This window comes from Octodon degus, unplaced genomic scaffold, assembly GCF_000260255.1.
Source record: "Octodon degus isolate 3935 unplaced genomic scaffold, OctDeg1.0 scaffold00431, whole genome shotgun sequence".
Lineage (NCBI taxonomy): Eukaryota > Metazoa > Chordata > Mammalia > Rodentia > Octodontidae > Octodon > Octodon degus.
The window spans coordinates 442,820-456,313 of record NW_004525007.1 but is presented as its reverse complement, the minus strand read 5'-3'; the positions used below and the strand labels follow the sequence as shown (position 1 = coordinate 456,313).

The following is a 13,494-nucleotide window of genomic DNA, read 5'->3' as shown; positions in this document are numbered from 1 at the left end:
CATCTTGTACAGCAATTAACCACTAGGCAGAAGGTACGCAATGTGTTAATTATTGAAACTGTCCTACCAATTTGATTTGAAACTGTCTCATTGCTATTTGTTTATCAATACAATCATGGCAAAAAATCAGAAAACTATACTCTACAATTTAAATAGATATTAAACAGACTTATTGCCATATATTTGTATAGGATACATACCTTGATTTTTGCCTTCATGGCTTTGATGAGCTTTTTCCTTTCTAATTTCTTCTGTTGTTTCAATTTCCATTTTTCAATTTGGAAAGGAAGAAGACGATCAGAAATATCTTGATCATCAACTTGTATAAAAACAGCAGCATCTGGGAAAAATCCATGCTCCCTTAGAAACTGGGCCTCTTCCAGGAACCGTGGGAAACCATCTAGGATGAAGCCTGTGGAACTGTTTTGAAATTTTCATAACTTACTTTACTTGCTTAAAATATTAAGTTATAGATATGTACATGTATATGTTATTATATCTATATTATAGATTTTTACTGTTTTGATAAATCTATATCAACTGGGTACTGAATAGTTAAAAAGCTTATTGCAGTATGTTTTACTTTTCATTTTATTTTATACTTATTCATTTATTTAATGTATTTGGTATAGGGTCTCACTACACAGCTTTGACTCATAGTGATCCTCCTGTTTTCAGCCTTCCCATTGCTGGAATTACAGGTGTACCCAGTCTCTGTGACAAGCTCAGTATGCCAAGGGGGAAGGGCTACTATGGCATATGGTACTAGGCATTTAACTCCCAGTCCCTGTGCTTGCCTAAGCAGGTGCTTAGTTTGCTGAGCTATCTCACCAGCTCTACTTCTTTTTAATAATCCCAGTTGTGTACATAGTATTTCCTTTCCAAAAATATATAAAACTGGATTAAATTTAAATAGTTTATGCTTAAATTTATAATATAAAATTGTAGTCAATCATCTTAGAGACAATTGCTATTCATTAGAAGCTTATGAAAAGATGTAAAAAGACTAGATTTTTGTAAAAAAATAAGTTTTTAAATTAATTTTATTGAGAAACAAACAGCAATGAGATAGTTTCAAAACCGATTAATAGGGCAGTTTCAATAATTAATACATTGCATATTGTCTTTTTTTTCTCATTAAACTTTGTTTTAATAGATCTTAAAATTCTGTGACAGATTTTTGGTCAAGTTGTTTCCATTAAAAGTATTGATTTTAAAAATTAATAACTTAAAAACTGCCACACACCCCAAAAAAAATGGTCCACAAAACATTCTTCTTTCCTTCTGAAGGTTTAATGATGCATTGTTATCATTAACCAGTCTTTCACTATTAAACTTAAATGGCCAATTGAGAGAAACAGTTCTGAGACCAGTCTTCTGCCACTGATTAAGACTGGGGTGGCAGGTGTCTGGGATAATATTCATTTAACCTTATAAGCTTTCTGGGCAGACTTGGTGACCTTACCACCTCCAGCAGCCTTCTTGTCCACAACTTTGATGACACCCACAGCAACTGTCTGTCTTATATCATGAACAGTGAAATGACTCAGAGGTGGGTAGTCAGAGAAGCTCTCAACACACATGGGCTAGCCTGGAACCATGTCAACAATGGCAGCATCACCAGATTTCAAAAACTTGGGCCCATCTTCCAGGACCAGCGATCAATCTTTTCTTTCAGCTCAGCAAACTATATTCTTGTCTTTGTAGTAGTTATTCATAGTACAAGAAGCAGATATGATATCCTGTTCAAACACTATTAGTACAAATCTTTCTTCTCATTGAATTAAGAGAAAGTAGCTGTATATCTATCCTAACTATTTTATATATACAGATACAAAATGGTACTTCATTTGTATCCCCCTTTTTTGTTTAATTTTGTCAGAGATGGGTATTCCCTTGCCATTTAAATATAGGTGCATGAATTCAGCAAAATAATCCAATTTAGTCCAGTAGTCCATAATAGTAGTGGGTTATCCATAGGACTGGCAATATCAGAAGTTGTTGACTTGAGCCTTTTACACCTCAACATATTAATATGACTTTACTTTTTATACCTTGTTTTTATATTTTTTCTATTATTTTTTTATTTTATTATTTATTTGTGTATGTGTGTGGCCAGCTCAGCCCACCAGAGGGCAAGGCTGGCTGGCATGTGGTGCTGGGGGGATTGAACAGCCGTCCCTGTGCTTTGCTAAGCTTGTTCTAAGTAGGTGCTTTAGACCACTGAGCCATCTCACCAGCCCCTGTTTTTATATTTTTCTGCTGGATGGTTAAGATCAAGATAAAGTAATACCTATATAACAAGAAATGGAACTTTTCTTTTTGTGGGTGATGAATGAGTTTATTAGGGGTTACTTACAAAGAAGTGGATGGTTTGTAGACTGCAACTGAAGTGGCTGATATCCCTGTGCTAATCTCCTGGGTTTATAGGCCCTAATTAAAACAGCAAGAACAGGGTACAAAGCAAGACAGTTCCATGGAAAAAGATGTGCATGCTCCACTTCCTTATTTTTTATAAATAAGACACAGAAAGCTATTGACAATAATTAAAAATAAAATAGAATATTTACAATAGTAAGCTACAATAAAATGGGTTTAAATAACTAACTTGTTAATTTATGAACTTTTCTATTTAGTAGTTTGAGAACACAGTGGATGTTAGATAACTGAAACCAAAGAATGCCCTGGGTTTCCTTCCAAGTTAAGCACTGGCATTATTGTTAGGATTGGAATGTTAAATAAGAGAAATAATTGCTTATCACCACCAACTATTATTGTCTAAGTGTGAATTAATCTCTTTACATTAGCCAGGCTTTTAACAAGGTCTTGAGGGACTCAGCCCAAGAATAAACAAGTTTTGAGTGCAGTAGAGACAAGGAGAGGGGGCATAAACCTTGGGGTGGTGGACATATATGAGCAGGCTGGAGAAAGGGCCACATGGCAAATACAGAGTTCAGAAAAACACAGGCTGGGACCAGTGAGAACTCAATTTGGGATGATAGCCTCTGTAGACTTACTCTGCATTGTTGACAGATTAAAATTTTTTCTGTTTAGTTGTATCAGGTTTCAATTCAGTAACATTCCTCACAGAGAAAGAAAGGTCCTTCTAATGACAGGAAAGTTGGGTTTTGTGCCCAGCTCCCCATGAATGGGAGTGCTAACACTGTAGCCCCAAGCCCCCTACACCTGCAATTTATATTCTTTGGTTTAAGAAATGTAACTTTTGTATCTGCCAAGGTCTGTCAAATCCCCTCAGGATTTACTCTGAGACCCTGTACTGCAGTTAGTAGATCCTCTGTCAGTGTCAGCCATATGGATGAATCACGGCTATTGCTTGACTAATTTGCCCTCTGTGAAAGCCTGAGAGAATATTTTTTCTCCATGTGACTCTCCTTAGGCATACCCCACATCATCGATCAATTTCCTCTGTGGCCCCATAATCTCCTTGATCAGTAAATTTGAGACATAACTGAGTTACAGGATGTTATAGTACAGATTCTCCTACATACTGAGTCCTCACTGACCTTGAAAGGCTAGGGCCAAAGTGTTGGCTGTCCTTCCAGTTCTTTTTTTTTCTAATTTTTGGTCTGCAAACTTAAGTTGTTAACCCTCCAGAAGAGAAGTTTAATGATATTATTACTCTATTACATAGGCAGTTGAGTTTAACCTCACTATCTGTCTGAATATCACACATCTTAGACATAACATGGAAGAAGTATTTTCCATCAAGTATTGATATGCTAAACTTTAAATCCATACAGAATGTGAAGAAAAAAATACAAAATATTTTTTAAAATAGGAATAAACAATTATATATTTTACCCAGAAATTTAGAAATTTAATCATATACAGCATTGTAGGACAGTCTTATGACATTTTTTTCTTGTCTCTTGTTTTCATTTATTATCCTGCTTGCTTTAAACAAACATTTACTTGAGAGATAGTATGGCAGTAATTGGTATGACATGACAAGCAGTATGTATTTAGAAGACCAGGATAACAGACATTCCAAGCATGACCCTACCATTACACATTGCTATCTTCAGTGCAGTTGCTTAGTTCCCAGGTATCAGCATATATAGTTAGTCAGGGTGAGAATCCTACCAATTAACTGCTAGTAAGTTTTCTGTTTGGGAGAAGTGAAGGTTTCATGCTCTGAATGAAGAACACAATTAGCTGACTACCCTTTGGTAGTTCGTCTAATGATGCTTCCTATAAATTCACACACTCCTGCCTGAGTCTCCTTATGAACAGTGACAATTCTTGATGTACATATCTTTTTTACGTATATATTTTGATGTAAGTAAGATGATTATATTCAAATGAGGTTGTCAAGTATAATGAAACTTAAGGATCCTGAAAATAACTACAGTGCTAACACATTGTAGAATACTTATAAAACAATCAAATTTTGAACATTTGGCTTTATTTAACTGACAGAGTTAATATTGGTCCTCTTTTGAGTGAGAATTTATTCTGCTTAATTAAAATTTGGGGGGGGGTCTGCCCCTTAGCTCAGTTCTTTAAGTGGCTGCTTCAACAAAGCAGTCAGGCTCAGGTTGCTGTGGTTCGATCCCCACAACACAAGCCAGCCAGTCATGCCTTGAAGGCATTCAGAGCAAAAAAAAAAAAAAAGAAGCACTAAAATTTGGTTTAAGGATTTACATTTAAATAAACTCTCTTCTTAATAGGAATTTTGTGAACACCTGATCGTCTCAGCCTTCAGAGTTGTTAATTCTAATGTGCAAATTTTATTCCTTATAACTATGGAAATTGCCATATACTGGCCATAATAAATATGTGTGTCCTCTCTCTCTGAGATGCCTTTAGTTTCCTCTGAATAGAACACTTTCATTCTTCATATTCCAGTTGTCTCTTCTTTGTCAAGACTTCCAGTCTAGGGCATGGCGGTGCACCCCTATAATCCCAGCCCTTGGGAGGCTGTAAACAGGCAGGTCACTACAAGCCCAATCTAGTAGTGAGACCCTGAACACCCTGTAGACCCTTCCTTAAATAAAAAAAGACTTCCAGTCCACATTGTTCTTTTTTATCGCTGAACTCTCTTGAGTTTTGCATTTTAATTTAGTTTGTCCTTCCTACCTCCCTTTCTTCCTTCCTTTCTTTCCTTTCCTTTCTTCTTTCTTCTTTTCATTTTCTCTTCTATTTTTCTAGTATTGAGAATTTAACTCAGCACCCTTGCCCTGATATACAACCTCAGCCCTTTTATTTTTTTATTTTAAGATGAGTCTCAATAATTAGGTAAATTGACCAGGCTGGATGCGAACTTGTGATCTTCCTGCTTCAGCCTCCTACAGTGGTAGGATTATAAATGTGTACCACCATACCTGGATATGCTTCTGAATTTTCAAAAACATGCTAATTTTTCTATCTGGATGCCCTCTGGAAATATGTATACATTACACTGTCAAAAACCATACTCACTGTTACCACTCAAGCTGCTCTTCCTCAGATTCACCCATCCTCAACAGGCTAAACTTCTAACTCCCTCCTGCTGCTCACTCTCACCACAGTCGGACTTCTCTTATCTGCATTCACATTGCTATTTCTACTATCATCCCCTAGCTCAGCCCTTAGTATCTCTCTGTAGCACTAATGCAATAGTCTTTTTTATTTTATTTATTTATTTTTTAACATTTATTTATTTATTTATTGTGTGTGTGTGTGTGTGGCCAGCTCAGCCCAACAGGGGGCGGGGCTGGCTGGCATGTGGTGCTGGGGGATTGAACTGTGGTCCCTGTGGTTTGCTAAGCTTGTTCCAAGTAGGTGCTTTAGACCACTGAGCCACCCCAATAGTCTTTTTTTACCATGTGTTTTCTCCCCTGATTATAAAAAGCAACTGATCTCACTATGAAAATGTTAAAAAATTGAGAAAAGATAGTAAAAGTCAAAATTATCCACAATCTTATTTCTTAGAAGTTACTGCCATTTTTGTTTCTTTCCAGTTGGTTCTTCACATGTCCATCTCTCTACCATATTATAAATAGTTCTGCATCTTATTTTTAATTTAACATCATTCAAAATATTTCACATGATATTATATACTCTTCATGTAGTAAATTTTAATGTATCTAAATCTATTTAATGGGGGACCACCCACTTAGGGCCCCCCCCCTTTGTCCCTCTCTTGCACAGGAGCTTTCTTTTCCCCAATAAATATATTGTGCTCAAAACCTCTGTTTATTCCTAAAATTCATTCTTCAGTTTTAGAGAACATGAACTCATCCCGGATAATTTTTCCCCTCTATCATTTGGAGGTCTTCCACGTAAAATCAGTTTTTCTCCCTGTGTCATTTGGAGGTTCCCACCAAGATCACTGGATGCAGGTATGAGTTTGCTTTTCTTTCATAGATCCTAAATTTGGACTCGTTTAAGTAACAAATTTTTATGCTTCAAATATCTTTGCCATTGCTCATAACTGTTCATGTTTTTCCTCATATAGTTTTGTCTCATATAGTTCTGTTAAAATTGCTTACAATTACTTATGCTTTGTCTCTTATATGGTTTTATTAAAATTTTGGTCAAAATGTTGTTGGTAAATCTAAACTAAAATATGGAAATGTTATAAGATTATATTTCTCTAATGGAGCATTTTATGATTCTTTTATACTTGTATATGTTGCATTTGAACTAGCTGCTAAATGTATTCCTTGCTTGACTTTAGACAACACCACTAAAGAGAGTAACATTAGTAAGCCTCCTAGTGGACTTGATGTAACCTTCTGTAAAATGAGACTTTTAAATCTAGCTCAGACTTAAAATATACATGCCTGTATATAAAACATGGGACTCCTTTTGCCAACTAAATGACATGAGGTTGGCAACACTTCTTAAAGACTCAAAGGACAGGTTTCACTGGGACAGGCTGATTCTGATCCCCCTCTACATGCTAGAGGAAATGTCAGGCTCTGTTTCAGTTTCCTTTCTTTGACCTTACTCCTAATTTTCCAACCTCTTTGTACTTTCCTTTTTACAGGCATGTAAAATTAGGAGAATGATATAGACTGTTCCAACTAAGTGAAGCCCTTAGAAAATTAGCGTATGTTAATGCCAAAGACAGGGAAGTCATTTTAGAAAAAGGACATATATCCCATCTCTGGGTCAGATGAGACAAAGAGGAACTCTGCCTGTCCAGGAGGACACATATAAAAGTCCCAGCTTAGTGTTCTGGACAGGTCTCCTTTGGGAGGCTAAACCTGAGACACGGGGGAGAGAACTGACTTCTGGGTGGCACCAGAAGGAGCTATCTCCAAAAGCAGCACACTTACAGGACCAAAACGCATTTAGTGTGAGAGAGGATCTCCAACACTTTTCTCCTAGGTCTAATTATTTAGGTGCATAAGAGCTAAGTTGTAGACTTTAAAACCTTTACTGTAAGGCACTAGGTACTCTTGTTCAGGTTTTTAACTATCCTTTATAGAACTTGGACACACAGTGGTTTTACTCTGCTGGCTAGTAAATGCTCCTAGAGCAGCTGCCACTCTTTAAAGCAAAGGACAGATTTCCCTAGCTGTTCTTTGGTGACTCCCCATTGAAGCCAATGGCTGATGGAATGTTGACCAGAGAGACAGCAGGATTCCTTTCTGGAGACTGATTTCTCTGTTATGTGGGCTGAAAGAAACTGAGAACAACTGAGGGATCATGGCCAGGGCTACTCTCTGGTAGATACCTAAAGGTGTTTGGTGGAAACTCGCTCTTAACCACTGAAAGATCTCTACTTATCTGTTGAATTTTTTTCTCTCTTTCTGCTAGAAGACTAGGAATTCTACCTGAACTTTTCAGTAGAACCCTTTAATGAGCCTCTCCAGAAATTAGGCTGAGGCAGCTTGCAATAGTTTACATTCTGCAGTGGCTATTGTGGGAATGATTTACACGTGTGCCTTACATGTTAACTAAGTAAAATTTTTGTCAGCCTTAAATGTAACTTTTATTCATGAGCTCCAAAAATTTAATATAGCCTAGCCCTTCTAGGAAAAGTTGCCCTGGTGACTAGAGGGAAGAACACAAGGGTCTTGGAGATTTCTTTGCCCTAGGGCCCAGGGCAAAGTTCCTCCAGTTAATTATCTCTTGTCTACCTCCAAAGGTGATCTGTTTTACAGTATGGCAGGGAAACTGCTCTGCTTCCAATGCACCTTTTTATACAATAGTTCTGCTTCCTTCTATAGACATTACTGTTACCAGACCAACTGTAACATATTTACAAATATTCAAGAAGAGTAAGTGCATGGTTCGCATAGTTCATGAGATTCTCAGAAGACAAAAATTGTGCACCGGTTTGAGGGTAGATAGGCTGGTCGGATCTTGTCTCCCCTCTCTCTTAAGAGCATCCACCTGCTCTGGAGTGGTCTATTCAGGGGGTATCTTGAGGGGTAATCAATTATAGTTAAGGTGGAGACATCTAAAACTCCCTCTTCTTGAATTCCAGATCACGGGAATATCACAGTCAAAGTCTCTTACTCCTTTAGCATCATTGTACACTGGAAGATATTTGATCCATACACACTGAAAAAGAGCTGTTTATTATTTTTCTACATATGGACATGGGCTCTGTACCCCCTAGAGCCAAAATGGAATGCAGAAGGAAGTATAAATTATGACACTATTGTGCAACTAGAACAATACTGTAAAAAGCAAAATGGTTAAAAAAAAGTCTTATGTGCAGATTTTGTTTGCATTAAGAAAGTCATTGTTATCTACTTTTGAAATGTAGATGTGAGTTAACAGGAGAACCAGGCAGTTCAGGTGCCTAAAGCATTCAATATCCCAGAGCCTAAGGCTGCTAGTCCCTAACCTTTGGAGCCTAAGGACAAGACAGCCTCACAGCCTTGCCCACCATTACTGAAAGTGAGGTTTCCCCTATTTGCCTTTCTAGTCCAGAGGGTGGGCTTCTAAAACAGCTGTAATCCAGGCCTCCACAAGGCTACAACCATCCTTAGCCAGGTTTATTCAAGCTTTTCAAGGATAATACCCTTTAAAGAAGAAAATAGGCAATTTAAAACTTCTAGAGTTCATGTGCCTTTTTCTCTGTGACCCAAACAGATAAAGTCAGATCTTAGAATATCTTTAGATGACCCTGATAAGTACATTGATGTCTTTAGAGGACTTAGGCTTACAAATGCTACTTTTAAACCAAGGTTTGACTTCTAATGAAGATAGCATTACAAGCTGCTATTGAATTTTGAGATAAATATGATAATGCTAATTTTAAATAGCCAAGAGATAGCCAGTGGAACTACCTATTCCCACTGGAGCTCAAATAGTCAGACCCCTGCTGGCCTAGTAGTCAGGCAGGAAACTAAAAAAGACATTTTCTTCAGGTGTGTATTCTTGAAGGTCTAAGAACTAGAGCCAAACCTTCCAGTTATTTTAAATTTTAGCTATTTACCAGGAGAAAGATAAACACCCATCTGATTTTTTTTTTTTTTTTTTTGCGGAACTGGGGATTGAACTCAGGCCCTTGCACTTGCCATGAAAGTGCTTATTCCACTGAGCCATCTCCCTGGTCCCTTGATTTCTTAAAATATATTTCTTAATATAGGCACTGGTAAGACATACCAATGCCTCAGTAAGACATACTTCCTGAGATGCTCATTCAATAGAGTGACAAATTACTCTTACAGATAAATTCATTCCTCAGTCAGCTCCAGATATTAGAAGAGAGCTACAAAAGATAGTTTTGCTCTATATAACTTAATACTGTAGTAAAAACTGCTTCTTTAGTGTCCTATAATTGGGAATGGGAGAACACAAGGAAGAGAAAACAAAGAGAAAAAATGGGGGGCTGCCTTTGTTGTAGTCTCAAAACAGACCCTAAGTCTAATTCTCTGGGCTCCACAAAAAGCTCAGTGACAATGAGGTTCATCCGCTGATGAAGTTCCTCTGCTACTGCTGTCAGAAGGCAGGCCAGCACAAGAGGGACTGCCTCAAGGAGCCCTAAACCATGCTCTCACTGCCAAGGCAGCTGTTAGAAGTGAGGCTGCACAATGAGGTGGAGGCCCCAGAGCTCAGACTCAGCTTCCCAGATGGTCCAGTGGGACTGAAGGGCCCTGGGCCTGCCTCCTCCCTCTGGCCAGACTGTTATCTCTACCTGTCATCTCCACAGATGACTCCTGAGTAATCATGAGTAAAAGAAAAAACCCAGCCTATTGCTGGATATTGGTACAGGTCTCTTTGTCCTTCTCCAACCTTGAACTTCCTTCCAGTCATTGTATCTCAATAAAAACAGAGTTCAGAAGATATCTTGCTTTAGCTGTAACTGAGATACTACAATATATGTTCAGGTTGTTTACTAATCAAAATGATGTGGAGACTGATTTTTTACAAATGTAATATATATTGTTTATGTTTAAGACTTAAAAAGGTACTTCACTAGTTAAAACAGATCACTAAGGACAGATAACATCCTGTCAGCATAAAACAATGTCCAATAACTTTGGGCTTAAAGAGCCAGGTCTTGTATTTGTGACATAAAACTCAGAGCCACAGTGTTTAAAGGAGAAATCCTTTGGCAGTGCCCCTTGCTTACAATGGAGGCCATACCTAAAACACTGAATGGAACGGCCAGCCAAATAGCTCAGCAGATTAAAGCACGTGCAAGCAGGCACAGGGGCCAGGGGTTCAATCCCCATGCCTGAGGTGCCATCTCTGACCCCGGGGCACACTGAGAAGGTGGTTGAGACTGGGTGTGGTGGTGCGGGCCTGTAATCTCAGCTCTTGGGAGGCTGTAAACAGGAGAATCACTACAAGTCTGATCTAGTAGTAAGACCCTGAACACCCTGTAGACCCTTCCCTAAAATACAGAAAAAATAAAAATAAAAACGAAACACTAAATGGGACATTGGTTTAATCTGACTAAATTCTATGTATTTCATGATAAATGTGTAAGTTCACCTGGTTGATTTCTGAACTAAAGCTAGAGGGACATATTGCAAACTATTAGACTCCATAAGTAAAGGGCTCTAAAAGTCAGTGAATTATAATTGCTATTGCTTTAAAAAGGTTTCTAACTTACCTGCCAGCTCAAATGCTCATGTTTTGATTACACATGTTCTAATCCTTCAATGCCAACACCTAGGTGATCATACAGGTAAGACCTGTAGCCAATATGCTAGATTACATTTAGATTCCTTTCACTGGGATCCACCAGGTTTTGTCTATAGAGACATATTAAGGCCTCCATAACTATATCCAACTCATACAGCCTAGATGAGCTGAGTCTTCTTGGAGTTTCCTGCCTCATTATAAGGGAAGCTATCTTCATGTTCCTTGGGCAGGGCTGACTGCCCTCAAAGATACTTCCTCTATCCATCTAATCCTATATCAGGAAATCCACTACAGGGGGAGTTGTCCTCACATTCCTTGAACAGGGCTGCCTGCAGAGGCCTTAAAACCAAAGTTATATCTTGCTCAGTGGGTTCCAGATATCTGACATAAGCTGCAGAAGTTAGAAGGGTTTTCAGGAATGAATCTGTCAGAGTTGAGGTGTTTCATAGTAGAAAGTATACAGAATGAAATTATGGACAGAAAATGAGAATAGTGATACTAGCAGCCTACAGGAATAAAGGTCAGTCAGAAACAGGGAAAGAGTTAATGTTTGCCTGGATCCAGACAGAGAGAAGGGACATTTCAAGCAAAAAAATATCCAAAGCTGTCAGTGAAGGAAAAAAGAAAGTGTTCACGTTGCAGTCAGAGGAAGTTTCAGATTGAAGTGGTCTTGGCTCTTCCTCTCTCAGCCTCAAGGAACCTGTATTAACTGCCAATATAAAGAGAAGGCCTGTTATACTAAATGCTCAAGCAAATGTGTCAGGAGTGACCCAGCCAGTGGCCCTACTTGCAAACTGGAGAGTACTCAGTGTTTTCTCTAGGTCCTGTAATTCATGTGCCCCTAGTAATAAGAGTTGGCCAGTTTATTTGGGACAATACCCAGTGGCTATGGAAGATAAAAAAGGGATTAAACCCCACATTTAAGAGATATCTGCTAATGGACCTACAAAAAGTTCTAACTGGTCTTTGTATAATTATAAACTTTAAAATATTATGACACTCCAGATCCTTCTAATGTCTCAATAGCTATTCAAAATATTAGACAACAAATCAATGGTATGTAAGATGCTGAGGTCCCCTGGACCCTATCTTTATCATTTTTATGGGAAATCATTACTATTTACTTGGTGAAAATCATTTTGACTGTATTCATAATTATCCTAGTGATATTATTTGGACCATGCATATTTAATAGTTTCTTTGGCTTTGTCTCCTCCAGATTTAAAGTGATTCCACCTACCCAAGATAAAAATGCCTGCTGTCTATTGAGGGCCTTTAGGTAGAACCTCTAGAGAGTACCTCTGACTACTGCTCAACAACTACAATCCCTTTCAGCCTGAAGAAAACAGAGCAGTTATTGCCCATGGTTCCCTCAGTGCAGTTTGTGTTACTTCTTCAGAGGGGGGAACGTTGTAGGCAGATGAATTAGGTACAAATATTATAGGCAGTCAGACAGGGCCAGACCCTCAAGGAGACAATATGGAAGACAAGGTGACTTTGCAACTTGGAAGAGACAGACACTACCATATGGGCCAAATCTCAAGACAAAAGAGGAAACAAATGCAGCTACATACTTCCCTATGGATGGGCATCAGGGACTGATATTCTAAATACATATCAATCACCTTGAAAGAGCCAAAATGAGTCATTAACCCAACCCCCAACAGGAAGAGACCTTGTCCTATATTCATGCCTGCTTGCTACATGACTTGTTTCCTCATTTGATTCTGTAGTTAATCAATTTTACTTGAGTAATGGTGCTTGTAATCTCATTGGTTGCCCATAGTTTTGGCCTATCTCATGTCCACCTAAGTGAGTTCCCATGTTCTCCATCACCTTAGACCCACCTCACTGCATGGTGTTCCTCTATAAAAGTCACTAGAAGAGATAGCTTTCCAGGGATCACCAACTTGGTGCCCCCCTCCTGTCCCTCTCTCAGACAGGAGCTTTCTTTTCTCCAATAAATATATTCTGCTCACAAAAAATAAATCTATCTAGATACATATTTTTAGTGCATAGTCTGAAGTCAGCAGCTAAATTAATAAAGAACAACTCTATATACTGCCCATAATAATATTATACAGATGTAGGTAACTTTTCTATGTTTCCTACAACTATTCATTTAATTTAGAGAACAAGTTTTTTTTTTAAATCTACTGATTAATAATCCTACCTACTTATTTACCTAGCGACTAGGTTAAAATGAGTGAGAGTCATCAGAGACCTAGGAGGAGGACTTAAACTGGCAAGTTGTCTAGATTCTCTATGATTCATCTTATTTCCAAATGAGATAATAAAACTTTTTATCTTGTAAGATTCTAAAGGTCTGGGAAGATGGCTCAGTGGAATAAGTGCTTCCCTGGCAAGTGCAAGGGCCTGAGTTTGATCCCCATTCTCACCAAAAAAAAAAAAAAAAAAAAAAAAAAAAAAGAA

At 38.1% G+C, this 13,494-nt stretch overlaps 1 protein-coding gene across 1 annotated transcript in view; it reads right to left on the bottom strand.

Moving 5' to 3' along the window:
• The window catches only part of Ak9 (adenylate kinase 9), a 244,663-nt gene that overhangs the window by 38,199 nt on the left and 192,970 nt on the right, over positions 1 to 13,494 (bottom strand). The window contains exon 27 of the mRNA XM_023708665.1: positions 201 to 420. Within this exon, the coding sequence (XP_023564433.1) occupies positions 201 to 420 (220 nt within the window). The remainder of the gene's footprint in view (positions 1 to 200; positions 421 to 13,494) is intronic.